Source organism: Puma concolor, chromosome B1 (genome assembly GCF_028749965.1).
Source record: "Puma concolor isolate L17-30 chromosome B1, mPumCon1.1.hap2, whole genome shotgun sequence".
Lineage (NCBI taxonomy): Eukaryota > Metazoa > Chordata > Mammalia > Carnivora > Felidae > Puma > Puma concolor.
The window spans coordinates 154,032,002-154,050,488 of NC_141670.1; the positions used below are offsets into that span (position 1 = coordinate 154,032,002).

The 18,487-nt window shown below is 32.4% G+C and overlaps 1 protein-coding gene across 13 annotated transcripts in view; it reads left to right on the plus strand.

Moving 5' to 3' along the window:
- The window catches only part of EPHA5 (EPH receptor A5), a 345,396-nt gene that overhangs the window by 228,741 nt on the left and 98,168 nt on the right, over positions 1 to 18,487 (plus strand). For all 13 annotated transcript variants that reach the window (XM_025921746.2, XM_025921750.2, XM_025921749.2 and 10 more), the window contains one exon: positions 15,893 to 16,017. In XM_025921746.2, the coding sequence (XP_025777531.2) occupies positions 15,893 to 16,017 (125 nt within the window). The remainder of the gene's footprint in view (positions 1 to 15,892; positions 16,018 to 18,487) is intronic.

Genomic DNA, 18,487 nt, shown 5'->3' on the forward strand with positions numbered 1-18,487 from the left:
TGGGTTTAAATCCTAACTTCACTGCTTATGAGCTATTAGTACTGAAAACATAGATGCACTAAATATACTTACATATATATTTATGCATTATATATTTACATATGCATATATTTATATATGCACATATACATTTATATATGTATTAGTGTATTATATATTATATAAATTTATCAATTTGTATAACATTTTTTACCTGCTTTCTCAAAAAATAAGATACAGTATGCTCTAGGCAGATATAAAAGCAGTAGTAGAAAGTGAAAGCTAATGGACTAATGTCAATGATGAAGAAAAATGACAAAAAGTTTAATTGAGAGAAGAACTCAACACGGCAATCTAGGGCTACTTAAGATAATTCTCAACCAGAACTTATGAAATCTCTTGACTGTTGTTTCCACTAATTAACTGTAGACATTATAAAGAGATGCAAATGAACTTTGCTTCCACTATTTTTAAATGATTTTGTTGGGTCACAAATGTCTATGCCTTGTTTCACTTCTGTAAGTATAGTGATTTTTCTGCATAACAGGCGATTATGTATAACTATGTCTTTGAAAAGCGCAATAAAATTATATTTATTGTAATTCTTAGTAATTTTCACATGCCCTGATTGTCCCTTCTATTCATAAGAATTTGTTAATCTGGTTTCATTTTTACTCATAAGAGAGAATGAACTTGTTAAGGTTAACTGAACTCAAGTTTACTCCCTTTTGGCATTTAAATAAAAGCTAACAGAAAAGTAACAATGGCATTTGTCAGTCTCACCCATAGATTTTGAAAAACCAAGGTTCTATTATGTTTTTAATGATGATATTACATCTTCACCACTTGTCAACAGTATTTTGTAGCAGTTTCTTGTTTCACTGGCTTCTTGATTGATTGGATTCTACCCCCCAACCCCCCTTAGGCACCTACCATGTGCTTATCTTTTTTCTAGTAACAGAGGATACAAAGACAAATTAGGCCACTCACTGTACTCAAGACTTATGTAGTCTGGGAAGCAGGTAAATAGAGGAATCATTTAACTTTCTGTATTTGTGGTGTATAATACTCTCCCAAATAATTTATTTTTAATATTCCAGTTTTATGATCACTTGCCAGGACACGTGGAGTTGTTGACTGCGATAATCCAAGTGACTAGTCTCTGACACATACTGGTTTTTCAGTAATTATGAAAGAAGGAAGGGAAGGAAGATGAGTGGAGGATTTCTGATACCATTCTTTTTCCCTCAGGGGGCCTCTTAAAAGACCCTGTGATAGAGAGAGAGGTAGATGGTTTGAGACTTGGGGAAAGGAATATGCTGGGAAATAGAAAGGAGACATTTACATGACACCTCCACATCCTTTCTGTGTTACTCTATAGCACAGACCCTGATTGTTCCAGTGTAACTCCTTGCAAGTTATTATTTATTTACCATAAAGCATCAACGTTGTGAAATATGTATTTATTAAATATATATAAATTAGAGGATATTCATGGTTCTCTGTATGATAATATTTGTCTCAAAGAGTTTAACTGCGCATTTCTGAGTGGCAGAGAAGACTGAATTGCATCTAGCTTGCAAAAAAGTGCTCAAAATCCGTAGTCCATCTGGTCTGTGGTATCACACATGGAGAGCAATCATTACCTATGTACCGTTAATGCTTGTAAGGATTGTGATTTACCTTAGGGCTTTTTTCTAAGAAGAAAATTTTTAGGTTTCATCAGTATGGAAGTATATATAGGGAGCTCTCACACATTTGTATGTTTTCTTCTAAGTGTGTTAGGGTAGTTAAAATTGTTTCAAACAATTGCTTTAAGTTATGCAACTCAGAATAGACACAATTATATGTCACCAAGTGCATATTGGTTGCCTATTTTTTTTTTATTACAGATTGGTTGTTTACATTTTGTTTTCTGTAATCAGCTTTGGAAGACACTATAGGAATTGAATGAAAATTAAGACATTGAGCTATGTAAAGGAAAATTAGATATTGTGAGTAATCTTTAATATAATTTGATGCTCAAGTAAGTACTGAGTGTAGCATCTCTATTATGAAAGATTCTTTCATTGTTCTATGGTACACTATTTAAGAATGCAAATTCTGAAGCTAGACTTAGATCTGCCAGTTCCTGATGGGCTGATTGGATAAGTTACTTAACTTCTTGGTACTTCAGAAGGGAATGGTATTAGTCCTTACTTCCTAGGGATGTTAGAAGGATTGAATGATTTAATGTGTATAAAGTGCTTAGACTTTAAAGCACATAATATTTACTATAAATGCAATATGTCATCGTTGTGAGGTAATTACAATAGCTGCTTTATCCATTTATACATCCATAAATGTATTTGTTCATTTATTTAGCCAACATTTGTTAAACATTTGTCAAAGCAAACTTTGGACTTAGTTCTTTCTAATAACTGAAATTTTACAAAATATATCATCCTGGGCATTTTACAACCAAAATTTTGTTTGTTTGTTTGATATTGTTTTTTGGTAAATGTGAACACAAACTACTATTCTAGGGGAACCAAAAATATGGACCTTTTATGTCGTTTGAACCTCTGATGACAAATGGATAGTGCTTTATTTTGTTGGCCTTCAGAATTTCTGTGTGATAACTGTAAGTACAAAATGGGTTTACGTGCCTCTTGAATATTGGCTAAGATTTTCCACAACTTGAAGAATATGTGGGTTTGAGTCCCTGAAAATTAGTCCCATGGTAAGGACCAACAAATTAAATATCTGATAGCATTACTAATTTGGAACAGAATATCTTGATTTGGCTTTCCTCTGGACTTCAAAAGGTTGACTAGCTGTAATCACTAATCTTGTATTCTTTCTAGTTATAAGCTGTCATGTCACTGCTAGAAATTACACTATTTTAAGATATTGTGAATGGGATGTTTATGAGATCAGCTGATAAGTATCACTCAGTTCTCTCTGGTTATTTTGTAGTCATAAACTTTAAATTTTGTTTGTTTCCACTGGCACAATTTCAGATTTTAAAGGAGTATTGTCAGATGGCCTTGGAGATAATATATTTAGAGAAAGAAGTTGTGGTGGCCTTGAATTTTAATGATATATTAGGAATCTAATATATTTTTTTAAAACCATAAGTAATAAATGATAACTTATTATCATGATTTTTGTTGAATTAATTAATTCCTGTTACTTGCATAGCTATGTAAAATTAAGAACAATGGGAAATGATAAAGGATAAAACATGAGCTACTTATGTTTATAATGTATTTATTTTATTCTTTAAAATGCCAGATCAGACTAGTTTTGACTGTGAAAATCTTGAAGTAATTAAGATTTGAATTGCAGTTTCCACTGTATGTCTTTGTTACTGTTAGTGGATTTTTCTGTGGTTAAGTCCTTTTATAATACGTATTTATAAGAAGACATTACTTTTTATGAAAAAAAGAATATGAATTTTAAGTGTGCTAACCTAATTACTATTTATCCACCTAAAAAACTCAATATCATACCTTCTATTAAGGTTTAATATGGATAAACAATATTGAAAATTATACATAGAACTATAGTCCTTGAATATAATGTAACTGAATAATACTGGGTTGATTAAGGTTTTCCAACTGTGCCACATCATTTACTAGACATAATTTTTTTAAAGGATACTGTAAAAATTGTTTAAACTCTGTTTCTCATAAAATGGGTACTGTGGTTATTGAGATTAAATAATCATTGACATGAAGGCCACTTTGTGTACTAAAAATTCCATTACAGAGTAATAAAGAATAAATGGAAAACAAATTCTATGATAATTTATTTGATGTGGGATTAATTTTGTTATCCAGACAGAGGCATGTTGTCATTTTACACATTGTTACATTTAATATTTATTTTTGTAATTTGCATGATTGTTTTGGAAAATGGTGACTATAAATGCCAGTGATATAGTTGTCTATTTTTATTATTGCCATTTACTTTTCTAATTAACACCATTGTGAATATGACTTCAAAATGATATTTGAAGCATATGGTTTAATACTATTAAGTCTGATCATGCCAAAAATTACTTCTTTGCAATTAAGTTGCTTTTATTTCCTACTGAAAACAATTAATTTTCAATATCTTATGATTTTTAAGTCTTTGAAAAAAAAAACACACCATACCTAATGGGATGTTTTAGTTCATAGGTTCTTTTTATCAAAAAGGATATCATCTCTCTACAACTACTGACATTTAAGGCCAGGTTTTTGTGGTATGGTCTTTCAAAACTTCACTGAGCTCATATATCAAAAGATCCTGTTGCAGGCTCTTAAAATGGAATGATTGTAGGTTTTGTCTGAATGAGCAGATTGAATTTTTATTTGAGAAAGAAACTGCTAAAATGCCCTCTTTCTTTAGAAGAGAGTCTGGATACCAGGTGTGTTGAGAATGCACTGAAGTTATTTTTCTTGGTCCAGTAGCATCAAATGACAACGTAGTGATAAGTATATATTATATGTAGAATAAGTGTGTGTGTGTATATAATATATATGTGTATATATATATATGTATATGTATAATTTATATTCTGTATATAATATGAGATACAAAATTTATGACATAATATGTAGTGAGGGTGTATATATTTCAAAATATATGCCTTACTTTTCCATTTTAACAACTTCAGATATATTTGTAATTTAATTAAACTGTATTTCTCATTAATTTAAAAAAATCTTATTTTTTTACCTTCAAATAATAGATGTTTACTCTAAAGCTTTAAAACTGGCATAATTTCTGCTCTTTGCAGACATTGTTCTCAGCACTATCCAAATATTAGCTCACATGCTCTAAAGGCTCAGTTTGTTATTTTTTTTTTATTTATTTATTTTTTAATTTTCTTTTTTACTTTTTTAAATTTACATCCAAATTAGTTAGCATATAGTACAACAATGATTTCAGGAATAGATTCCTTAGTGCCCCTCACCCATTTAGCCCATCCCCCCTCCCACAACCCCTCCAGCAACCCTCAGTTTGTTCTCCATATTTATGAGTCTCTTCTGTTTTTTCCCCCTCCCTGTTTTTATATTATTTTTGTTTCCCTTTTCTTATGTTCATCTATTTTGTCTCTTAAAGTCCTCATATGAGTGAAGTCATATGATTTTTGTCTTTCTCTGACTGACTCATTTCACTTATCATAATACCCTCCAGTTCTATCCACGTAGTTGCAAATGGCAAGATTTCATTCTTTTTGATTGCTGAGTAATACTCCATTGTGTATATATATATATATATATATATATATATATATATATATATCACATCTTTATCCATTCATCCATCGATGGACATTTGGGCTCTTTCCATACTTTGGTTTTTGTTGATATTGCCGCTATAAACATGGGGTGCCTGTGTCCCTTCGAAACAACACACCTGTATCCCTTGGAAAATGCCTAGTAGTGCAATTGCTGGGTCATAGGGTAGTTCTATTTTTAGTTTTTTGAGAAACCTCCATACTGTTTTCCAGAGTCACTGCACCAGCTTGCATACTGTAGTTGGACTAAACCAGATTATGTATGAATGAACAAACAAATCTTTACCAAAAATACTAATGGATCAGGAAAATATTAAATATAGGAAAGAATAATACCCAAATGAAGAAAGACAAATATGGTGACAGAGATCAGGGTATAACAGTCAATAATAGTGAGCTAAAGGTTTAGGACAGCAGCAGTTCACAGAACATTAGCACTAATCCAGTTTCTAACCTCAGTTTTCTAAATTTATATAATTAGGCTAAAAAAATAACTAATCTTAGCATGGTTTACCATTAGTGATTCCCAAATTTTACTAGTAAAATGATTCAGTTAGAGAGTCTTTATTAAAACTTGGCCCCAGTCTGACCACCTAATTCAGAATTTCCTGGAAAGAAAACTAATGATCTATATTTTTAGGAAAAACTGGTCCAGGCCAACCTGGATAATAAGAAGCTCCTAAATATGATGAATTATGTATGGCAGGGATAAGGGGTGGCTTCCAGCTGGCAGATAGTGACAACCCAGATGTCCAAATTTTGACCTCAGAATCAGTTATTAGATACTTGTATTTTTTTTTTTTAGAAATTGTATGCAAATAAACTAATACATTACTCATGTAGAGGGACTTTTGTAGGAAAGTAAAAGAAGTGCCGTCTGAGGAAGTTTTAACACATTCATGGACTGTCACAGACTGAGAGGATTTCAGAGTTGCCTTGTTTGGCTTTCTCAAAGCTTTAAGATTCAAAATATAGGTAGATAAGTCAAATGCATGGAGATATATTATTTTTAAATACAAGTAATAAATTCATGGTTCTGTCTATAATCTATTTTTGTCTACACAAATAACATTGGGTAAGTGACTGATGAATGGTATTTTCTTATTCCACTTAACACAATTAAGTTTTATGGTTTCATCATATTCATTCTCTTATTTTTATAGACATTTTATCCTAAGTGAACTATTAGTCACTTCAAAATTCAAAAACTTTTCAGTGCAATAAAAAAATCTATAATTATCAAGGAAGTTTGCCTATAAGTATTTATTACTATAGATTCATGAAATTCACTGGATGTAGAATATCAAAACATCTTCTCTCTACAGGTACTCTGCCTTTTGATCTCACCCAACATTTAGAACAGTGACAAGTTCAGAGAAGAGGCTAGAAATGATTTTGATTGATGGTATCATTTAAGAATTATGGAGAATCCATTATTGAAGTCTTCTGAAACAACTGACTGATATTTTACAACTGATATTATTACAAAGGGTATTTATTTGGCACCCACCCTATATCTGATATTATACAAAGAGAATCATATTTCAACATTACAAAAAGATGAGTTTGTATCACTGTTACTACTTTAAATATAAAAAGGACATTTATAGAGGTTAAGTAACCTAAACAGGATCACACAGCTAGAAAAATGATTGGCTGCCAAAGGATTTGAAGCCAGTTTTGTTTGATTTGAAAGCTATGTCATGGCACTCTTTCCATGTGGGGATAGTGTACCTTAAGCTAGGTTTCCATATTTGAAGAGGTAGGGCACATTCTGCTTTACATAATGATGGCAGGGTTTTGTATATCATTGCTTGAGCTGCTGAGATTTTAGTGATTTCTAGTTATATCATTATCAATAAGTCAAACAGACATAGATTAGCAATTCTTTAACTGCTAGACATATATACTAGAATTGAACAATTAAGTAAACGTTCGGTAGATGGTTGGAACCACTGTTGGAATGTGAGGTTATAAATAACTAGTGTGGAAGCTATGATGACCTGTGTAGTAACTGATTAGAGTTGGTAATATCAGTATATACTCATGTTTCATTTAATATTCATATGTATGTAGATATAAGTATATATCTATAGATATACATAGGTTGACATAAACACATTTAGTTCCCAGCTCTATGACTTGAAAGGAGAAGCCATGACACCCCAGTAGCAAAGAGCATATCTGGATCTTGGTTTCTAATAACATTCTCCAATAGAAGAAACCAGTGCTCTTAGGAGAAAGGACTGATTCTAGAACTGGGTGCATCTGATCTAGTACTGCCATAAACTAAATAAAATATATATAATATATATTATATTATATATTCATATATAAATTATATATAAATATATATTCATATATATATTCATATATATATTCATATATATTATATATATTCATATATATATTCATATATATATTCATATATATTATATATATTCATATATATATTCATATATATTATATATATTCATATATATATTCATATATATTATATATATTCATATATAATATATATATATATTATATATATTCATATATATATTCATATATATAATATATATTCATATATATTCATATATAAATTATATGTAAATTAAATATTAATTTATTAATTTAATATATATTAATTAATATATAATTATATATTTTATATATAATTATAATATATAATTAATTTATAATATATAATATTATATGTATAATAATATATGTATATATATATATATATATTCTATATATATTCTATTCTAACCTGAGTGTGGTCTTCTCTTCCCATTCTGACCATGATAATATAATTTAATATATTTATAATATATTATATATAATATAATATGTAATAATATAAATATAATATAATATAAATATAATATAAATATATTAAATACAAATACATATGGTATTTATATATAAATATTTGTATACATATATATAAAGAAAACCAACAAACCCACAATGATAAGGGTGTATCAGAGAGACTGAAAGAGTAAATCAATGGTCAAAGTTTTAACAATTTGAGTTGCAAAATAAAGTATTAGATTTTATACCAATGTATAAAAAAATTCCTTGTGGGGCGCCTGGGTGGCGCAGTCGGTTAAGCGTCCGACTTCAGCCAGGTCACGATCTCGCGGTCTGTGAGTTCGAGCCCCGCATCAGGCTCTGGGCTGATGGCTCAGAGCCTGGAGCCTGTTTCCGATTCTGTGTCTCCCTCTCTCTCTGCCCCTCCCCCGTTCATGCTCTGTCTCTCTCTGTCCCAAAAATAAATAAACGTTGAAAAAAAAAATTTTTTTTTAAAAATTCCTTGCATTTACATTGATATAAATATGTGATTAAACAAACAAACAATAAGGAAGAATGGACAAATCTCATATGCAGATAACTTATGCAAATACTCTGGCCTCAAGGAAGTACAGTATACTCCCCATTCCTTAAGTGCAGGCTGTACATAGTGACTTCCTTCCAAAGATTAAAGTATGGAAAACTGGAAAAAGAAACTTGATTAACACTACTGCAGTTGGGCAATCAAGGTTAACCTAATAGTGATGCTATACTGATAGTATGTACCCTTGATATGATGTAATAAAAAGGAGCTTTACCCCAAAAACCTCATAACTCTAATCATGAGAGAAACATCAAATCAATAATGATTGAGAGGTATTCTAATTCTTATCAGTATACTGAAAAAAAAAATGTCAAAAGCACAAAATCGTACAAAGTCTGAGAAAGTATTACAGCCAAGAGGATCCTAAGGAGACACGGCGACTATACCATGTAATCTGGTATACTGGATGGAATCTTGGGACAGAACAAAGATAATAAATAAAAACTAAGGAAATTGGAATAAAGTATGGACTTTAGTTAGTAATAATGTGTTAATATAATTTCATTAATTGTGACAGATGTACTGTTTACACTGTTGTGAGGTATTCCTAATAGGAGACACTAAGTGTGGGATATGTGGGAACTTCCTGTACTCTCTTTATTATCTTTCTATAAATGTAAAAATATTTTAAATTAAAATAAATTAAACAAACAGACAAAAACATTAACCCATAATGGGAACTGTAACTAGCCTGAAGGATCAGTACCTTGCTTATCATACTATTAGTTAAATGTCAGCTCCACCATTGAAGCTGTAATACAGAAACAAATGGAATGTTCTCACAGACCCAAAATGTGAAATTCAGAAGTTACATAAATTGTTTTGTTCTGTTCACAACGTGATTTCTTTAGTATTTTTGTTCTTCCTACCCTATGGCACTAATACTTTTATGATTTAACATCATTCAACAAAAATTTACAAGCAGAAATGCTCTGAGTCATCATTCTCATTTTGTGCCATGCTCACTTCATGAAAGCTCGAACAGGTAAAGAATGAGTTAACGGTATCAGTGGGAAGATGACTAACATAAATTAAACATGCCCTTGATGCTGACAAATCTGCTTACAGTTATTATTATTATTATTATTATTATTATTATCATTATCATTATTGAGACAGAGAGACAGCAAGAACATGAATGGGGATTGGACAGAGGGAGAGGGAGAGGGAGAGAGAATCCCAAGCAGGCTCCACACGGGCTTGATTCCACCACCCTGAGATCATGACCTGAGCCAAAACCAAGAGTCCAGTGCTTAACTGACTGAGCCATCCAGGCGCCAATTGCAGTTATTTTAATGTGCATAATATCTTTAAAATACTTTACAAAAGTAAAGCACTGCCATCCATAATTTGCACATCATCATCATGTCCGCAGGAGCTGTCAGTGTCCCCACTTTCATCAGCTTTACCCAAATGAGTCAGAGAGGTGTTGTCACAGAGGAAATTATTTCTGAACTTTACTCCTAAACTATTCTAACCTGAGTGTGGTCTTCTCTCCCCACTCTGACCAAGCTGTAAAGAATGCTATTTAGTCTCTGAGAAAACCCAGTCTGGAAAACAATGGTGCTTTTTAAATAGAGTCATCTTTGAAAGCTACACAAATTCTGTTTAACTCTGATGGAGGTAAATAACAAGGTATTCCACTTCAGGCTAATTTTATCTATGTTAATATTTAGTTGATAACCTCACTTTGAAATGGTTTATTATTTTTTTAAAGGATTGGTTAAATTTTAAAATAAAACACAAATTTCCAAATCATAAGATCCTAGTGTATGCACTTAAGATGAGACAAACTCAGTTTTGTCCGATGATGTCATACATGATCATGTATGTATTTCCCATTCATTCAGCCATGCAGCCATTCAACAGATATTTAAGAGATTTCTAGATGCCAAGTAACTCTCTGGAAATTTTTTTTATAGCAGTGAGCTAAACCAAATTAATTCCAACCTTCATGGAGCATACATATTAAATTCAATTTACGAATAGAAAAGGGACAGTATCATCAACTTGTTACTGTTTCTACTTCTGTATATTTGCTACTTTGCTATAAACACTATGATAAAGTACAGAGTCCATAGCTTACTCTTTTCTTGTTTCCTTGTCTTCTGGAGGCTTCTTCCATAGTGCCAACTATGGCGTGACTTTCCCTCATTGGGAAACCAATAAGGACTTTGAACCTATGCCAAAATATGACTGTGAGAACTACCTGTCAATTACAATTTCCATAAAAGTAAACAAACTGCAATTTCAAAGGTACTTTTAGAGAATTTTGGTTTATATGCACAGTGAGCGTTCTTTATTATTGCAGAAAACTCTGAGGAACTGGATATGTTTGAGAAAACAAGATAAAACTGAATGTATGAACCCTCTGAACCTGAATATCATAAAGCCCGTGATTATAAGAATAAAAAATTACACATTCAAGTTACAAAGTCATTATCACCCTGTTATGGGTATATGAAACACTAGACAGTTAACTAAGTTTTGTTTCCTACAGGTTGTATCTGTTTCCATTTATTTTAGCATGTGTATGAAAGACATACTTCACCCTTGAGTTTCATAGTTGATTTTGTTGACACAATAAAATAATGTTAAAAGGTTTTATAGATATCACTTTGATTGTTATCAATCATTTGTTCCATACATATATATTAGACTCTCCTCTATCCCAGGCATCGTTCTAGATATAAGAATTCAACAATGAATAAAATAAACAATATCCCTGTCCTCATAAAAATGACATTCTACTTGAGGGATTGAAAAAAACAAATCTGTAATTCAGATATGTATATCAGGTAGTGCAAGTACAAGAGCTAAGGAGAAAAATAAAATCCTGAAGGAGCAGAGGGCACGGTGAGGAGAGAGGGGCAAGGGTGAGAATTGGTTACTCAAATCATAGAGTGGACAGACAAGGTCTCAGTGGGAAAACCACAGGAGAGGGAGAAAGCCTTGGAGAAGTCAGGGTGAGAAGCACCTCTGATGCTGGAATACCAAGTCCTTAGGCAGAAGTGTGTCTGAGGTGCGCTAAGACCAGACAGCTGGGACAGAGCTAGCAGGAGATGAAGTAAGAAAAGATACAGGGTGCCAGAAGATGTGAATCCTTGTGTGCAGTTTTGGATTTGTCTTTTACTGTTTAATGAGTAAATTATATATATTTATATATCATATGTATGATATAATATAAAGTATATCTAAATTCTATATATAATATGTAAATTGCATATATGTATATATAACTTAATCTCACCAGATGTTTGATGTTGTTCAGATAGGGCTATGACTCTGGCTATACACTATTCCCTATGGCTGGCATCTTTTCTACCTTATATGTGCATTATACATATAATATACATATAATATATAATATATATTATTACTCTCCTTTTGTCTACACACATGCACACACACGTGCACACGCACACCACTCATTAGTCCATGATAGTCTTTCCTGTGTCTTATCAAAGCTAAAAATTGCAACGGTAATGATCACTTACATCACGTATTTGTATTGTCACACCCAGAGTCTATACAAATATCCATAGATTGACAAAACGGATGTTAAATCAAGTATCCACATTATTGGAATCCAGACACATCTAAAATAGCATATATTTTTCTATTTTCATTAGAAAAGCCATGTAATAGGCACTGACAGATAGCAATGAACATCGTAAGTAATTGTGACTTCTAATAAAATATTTGAGGGAGATGGAAATGAAGGAATTTTTTATGAAACTTTGACATACAATATTATATTAGTTTCAAGTGCAAAAGATAGTCAATATTTTTATACATTATGAAATGATCACCACAATAGGTCAAGTTACCATCTGTCACTGTACAAACTCATTACAATATTATTGATTATATTGCATCCCCCTGACTTATTCATTTTATAACTGTAAGTTGATACCTTTTAGTCCCCTTCACCTATTTCACCTATTTCCCTGGCTCTCAGCTCTTTGACAACTGCTAGTTTATTCTCTGTATCATTTAGCCTGTTTCTGTTTTCTGTTTTATTTTTTTTAATTCCACATATAAGTGAAATCATATTTGTCTTTCTCTGTCAGACTTATTTCATTTAGTATACTACGCTTTAGGTCTATCCACATTGTCACAAATGACAAGCTTTCATTTTCTTATGGCTAATATTCCATGTGTGTATACACATATACACACATGCACACGCACAAACATACACATATACATATATACCAGGCATATACCATATGTATCACATAAATAAATATATATATATACATACATATATATCTTTATAGTATATAACATATATATAGTATAACATATAACATATTTTATAACTTTTCATCTAATGATGGACACTTAGGCTGCTGCTTTATCTTAGTTATTGTCAATAATGCTGCAATGAACATAAAGATCTTTTCAAAAGTGTTTTCACCCTTTTTTGGGTAAATACCCAGAAGAGGAATTGCTAGACATTATGGTAGTTCTGTTCTTTAATTTTTTGAGGAATCCCCATGTTGTTTTCTTTTTATTTCTTTTTAATTTTTTTAACGTTTATTTTTGAGACAAAGAGGCAGAGCATGAGTGGGGGAGGGGCAGAGAGAGAGGGAGACACAGAACTTGAAGGAGGCTCCAGGCTCTGTGCTTTTAGCGCAGAGCCCAACGCGGGGCTGGAACTAATGAGTGGTGAGATCATGACCTGAGCCGAAGTCAGGTGCTTAACCGACTGAGCCATCCAGGTACCCCACCATATTGTTTTCATAACAGCTGTACCAGTTTATCCACCAACAGTACATGAGAGTTCCCTTTTCTCATATCTTTGCCAACACTTGTTATTTCTTGTCCTTTTGATAATAGCTATTCTGACAGGTATGAAGTGGTATCTCATTGTGTTTTTGATGTGCATTTTTATGATGATTAGTGATGTTGAACATCTTCTAATGTGCTTGTTGGCTGTGTGTCTTTGGAAATGAGTTTCTTCAAGTCTTCTCTCCACTTTTGTTTTAATCGGGTTATGTTTTGCTGTTGTTGCTGTTGTTGTTGTTGTTTTTGTTATTGAGTTGTATGAGTTCTTTATATATTTTGCATATAACCCCTCATCAGATATATCATTTGCAAGTAACTTCTCTTATTCAGTAGGTTGACTTTTCATTTTGTTGATAGTTGCCTTCACTGTGCAAAGGTTTTATAGTTTGATGTAGGTCCATTATTTTTAAGTTTACTTATTTATTTTGAGAGACAGGGGTGGGGAGAAGGGGCAGAGAGAGGGAGACAGAATCTCAATCATGCTCTCCACTATCAGTGCACAGGTGGATGCAGAGCTCGAACCCATTTACCATGAGATCATGACCTGACCTGAGATCAAGAGTCGGACTCTTAACTAACTGAGACACCCAGAGGCCTCAAAATCCCATTATTTTTTTTAAAGTTTGCTTTTCAGGGTGCCTGGGTGGCTCACTCAGTTTAGCATCTGACTTCAGCTCAGGTCATGATCTCACAGTTCATGAGTTTGAGCCCTGTGTAGGGCTCTGTGCTGACAGCTCAGAGCCTGGAGCCTGCTTCGGATTCTGTGTCTCCCTCTCTCCCTGCCCCTCACCTTACTTTGCTCTGTCTCTCTCTCTCTCTCTCTTTCTCAAAAATAAATAAACATTTTAAAAAATTTAAAAATTTTGCTTTTATGCTTTTTCCTGAGGAGGTAAAAATATCTTAAAAAAATCACTAAGAATAATGTCTATGTTTTTCTAGGAGTTTTATAGTTTCAAATCTTATATTCATGTCTTTAATGCATTTTTAGTTAATTTTTGGGTATGGTGCAAGATAATAGTCCAGTTTCATCCTTTCACTTGGTTTATTGAAAAGACTATCCATTCCCATTGTATGTTCTTTCTTCACGTGTCATAAATTAATTGGCCATATATGTGTATATTCATATCCAGACTTTCTGTTCTGTTCCATAGATTTATATTTCTGTTTTTGTTCCAGTATCATACCATTTTGATTACTGTATCTTTGTAGTGTAGTTTGAAATCAAGAAGTATGATACACCCGGTTTTGTTATTGCTTTGGCTATTTGGTGTGTTTTGTGATTCTGTATGCATTTTAGGATTATTTGTTATAATTCTATGAAAAATGTCATTCATGTTTTGATAGGGATTGCACTGAATCTGTAGATTGCTATAGGTAGTGTGGACATTTTAACAAAATTAATTCCTCCAGTCCATGAGTGCAGCATATCGTTCCATTTATTTGTGTTGTCCTCAGTTTCTTTCTTCAGTGTCTTATACAGACCTTTCACCTCTTTGATTAATTTTATTCTTTGGTATTTTATCTTTTTTAATGTCATTGTAGCTATGATCTCTTAATTTCTCTTTCTGGTAGTTCATTATTAGTGTATAGAAACACAATAGATTTCTGTGTATTCATTTTATATCCTGGAACTTGACTAAATTAATTTTAGTTTTGATAGCATTTTTGGTAGAGTCTTTAGCTTTTTCTATATATAGTAAGTATCATGTCATCTGCAAATAGTGACACTTTTACTTATTTTCCAATTTGGATGTCTTTTATTCCCTTTTCTTGCCTAATTGCTGGGGTTATAACTTCTAATATTATATTTAGTAAAAGTTGTAGGAATGGTCATCATTTTCTTGCTCCTTACTTTAGAGGAAAATCTTTCAGATCAGATTTTTTTCTGCTATTGTTTTCGAGAAATATTACAAGTTTAATAACATGTTTGAAGGCAACCCTCACTATATTTAGGATATGATTTTATCAAGGATTATAGGACCCATATCATTATAAAATTATAAAAGAATCTTAATGTTGTGAAAATATGGTAATATAGATAATCATGTGTACTAGCTTAATGGGATATATTATATGAGTCAATACATTTTAGAAACATGGAAGATATATAAGGTCATCAAAAACATCTTTATTCCATAAGGAGAGTAAGATAGTTCATTTATGTTTCTAAACTTCAAAGAAAAAAATGTAGATGTAGGATTCTATATGACTATAGTTTTAAAAAAATTCTCAAGATACTTGATTTATATTTGTAACACACTTTACAGTCTATAAACATTTTTATTACATAGAGAAAGTAAAATTGTTTTCAGGTTGAAAGAAAATTTAATTTTTTATTCAGTTTTTTGCTAAATTGTTAATATATAATTATATTATATACTAAGAATGCCATTATAATTATACCACCTTGTAATTTCAGGACTCTGTTAATCATGCAATTCTTTATTTATACTATTTTGCAGCCCCCTCTCCAGTCACCAATGTGAAAAAGGGGAAGATTGCAAAAAACAGTATCTCTTTGTCTTGGCAAGAGCCAGATCGTCCCAATGGAATCATCCTGGAGTATGAAATTAAATATTTTGAGAAGGTGAGACTAATAGAATAAAGAATATCCTTTCTTCTTCTCCTCCTTTCCTCCTTCTCCTCTTCATTCTCTTCACCCTCCCTCTCCCCCCCTTCTTCCCCTTCCCTTCCTCTCCTTCTCCTTCTCCTCCTTCTTTGTTTCACTTTAGCAACTGCAATTATCCAATTTTTAGAAATGTATGTTGCAATTTTGTGTGTAGATCAATGACATGATTATGGAGGCTAGACGTGTATAGGGAGCATTCTATTTGTATTCCATTAATGCCGAATAGTTTATGCTGCACACTACTGCCATAGAGTCTAATAAGCTTAACTAGGTTTCACAGTATTAAAAAATGAAGTCATGGGACATTTTGAGGTGTTGCACTTAAGTTCTTGACCTTCACCAGTGACTGCCATGTACGACAGGGAAAAACACATATGGTTATGGCCATTAATGCTGCATAATACCTATGCTCTTAAGGAGATATGGGTAGATAAGATATGAATATAAAATATAATTTTAAAATCCATATCAAAAATCTAATACTGTATTGTAAACTTTATTTTAAAATTTGAGGGCACAAAATCAGAATTGTATGCCTCACATTCTCTACATTTTCTCAATTTCTTTTTTCCTTAGGCCCACTCTTGCATGTTTTGACATAATAGTTGTGAGATCTAAAGGCAATAGTTATCCCTCTTCCTCTTTCCTGAATTCACAACCAAGTGAGCTATTGATAAAGAAATAGTACAGATGGAATATAAAGGTGAACTTAAATTTCTAAAGCAGAACTCTAGTATATAGCTTGGATATGTAGTCACCAGGGGTCTTCCTACACTTCCCACCCCCCATTTTACTTTGATTTTTTAATAAGTCTGGATCTGAATAGCAAACATTCCTTAAAACAACATGGCTTCTAGTAGAGGAGATATAGAAGTGTGCTCAATCCAGACTACCACTGATGGGTAGGAAACTCTGACTGAGAGTATGTATCCTATGTAGGTAGGAGTAGAAAAGATTAGAAACATATGCAGAGAAGCAGATCCCAAAAGAAAAAGAAATGACTCAGCCACACCTGCTCAATTTGCTTTCCTTAACCTCATGGAGCCATTACTCCTTCTCTTAGAGGGATAGTGCAGAAGGTAGGAAGAAGTTAAAAACTTACTTTGCAATGCCACAGAAATTGTCCAGGCTAGGACATCGGAAAAGAGAGAGGGAATAAGTGGTTTCCTAGTATTAATGCAAAAATATCAGAAAAAGTACTTATATTCTATTAATGAAAGTTACTTAAAAATTCAACATTCTGTGTACATGTGTAGAAGGAAGAGTATAGGTAAATACGTTGAAATATGTTAAATTAATGCCTAGCATTATACAGATTTTTTTTTAAAAAAATTGTAATGTTTATTTATTTTGGAGAGAGAGACAGAGCGTGAGTGGGGGAGGGGCAGAGAGAGAGGGGGACACAGAATCTGAAGCAGGCTCCAGGCTCTGAGCTGTCAGCACAGAGCCCAATGCCAGGCTGGAACCCACGAACCATGAGATCATGACCTGAACCAAAGTCAGAGGCCCAACCCACTGAGCCACCCAGGTGCCCCATAGAGATTTTTTTTAATTGCTTATTTCACTCACTGATTTAACAATTACCAAAAGATAATGACAGAGGGTAAAAACAGTAGTGGGGTACAAAGGGGCTGTCTACACATTCTTTCTAGGTTTTGAATGCCTATAAAATGTTCTTATATTGATTTTCTAAATAGGTGAATAAACTGTTAATTATTACTTTTGAAGTAGTCATCCTTCTAGGAATGACTTGCTGGTAGCATTACAAATGACTATTCGATCATTAGAGACCATAAATGAAGATACTTCTATTTCATAAAAAACATATCCTCGAATACCCATGAGACAAAATTATGTTGGGATAGGGGCACCTGGCTGGCTCAGTTGATGGAACATGTGACTTTTGATCTTGAGTTTGTGAGCTCAAGCCCCACAGTAGGTGGAGAGATTATCAAAAATAAAATTTTAAAAAATATTGTGTTGGGATCTCATTTATACTATTTGTTATAAAAAATAAGCAGGTAAATCAAGGAAAATGTGGTTACATTAATAATCCTCACTGATTCTTGATTTTCTGGGAGTAGTACTCCAAATTGCATTGTAAATTCTAGAGGTCTACAATTTAAATGCATGCTGTATCCAAAAATAATTTGTTAAATTAAGGTTTACATTCCTTATTTACTTTTTTTTGGTAAATTTTAATATGGTATACTAACACAAAGCTGAATATGTAGACTGAATATTTTGTAAATATTTTAAGTTTCTAAATATTTATTGTAAATGAACTTTATTTTTTAAAAAGTTGAAATGCATAATGACATTTAAAAATAAATATGCCCCAGGGGTGCTGGCTGACTCAGCCAGTGGAGCATGCCATCCTTGATCTTGGGGTCATGAGTTCAAGCCCCACATTGGGCATAGAGCCTTC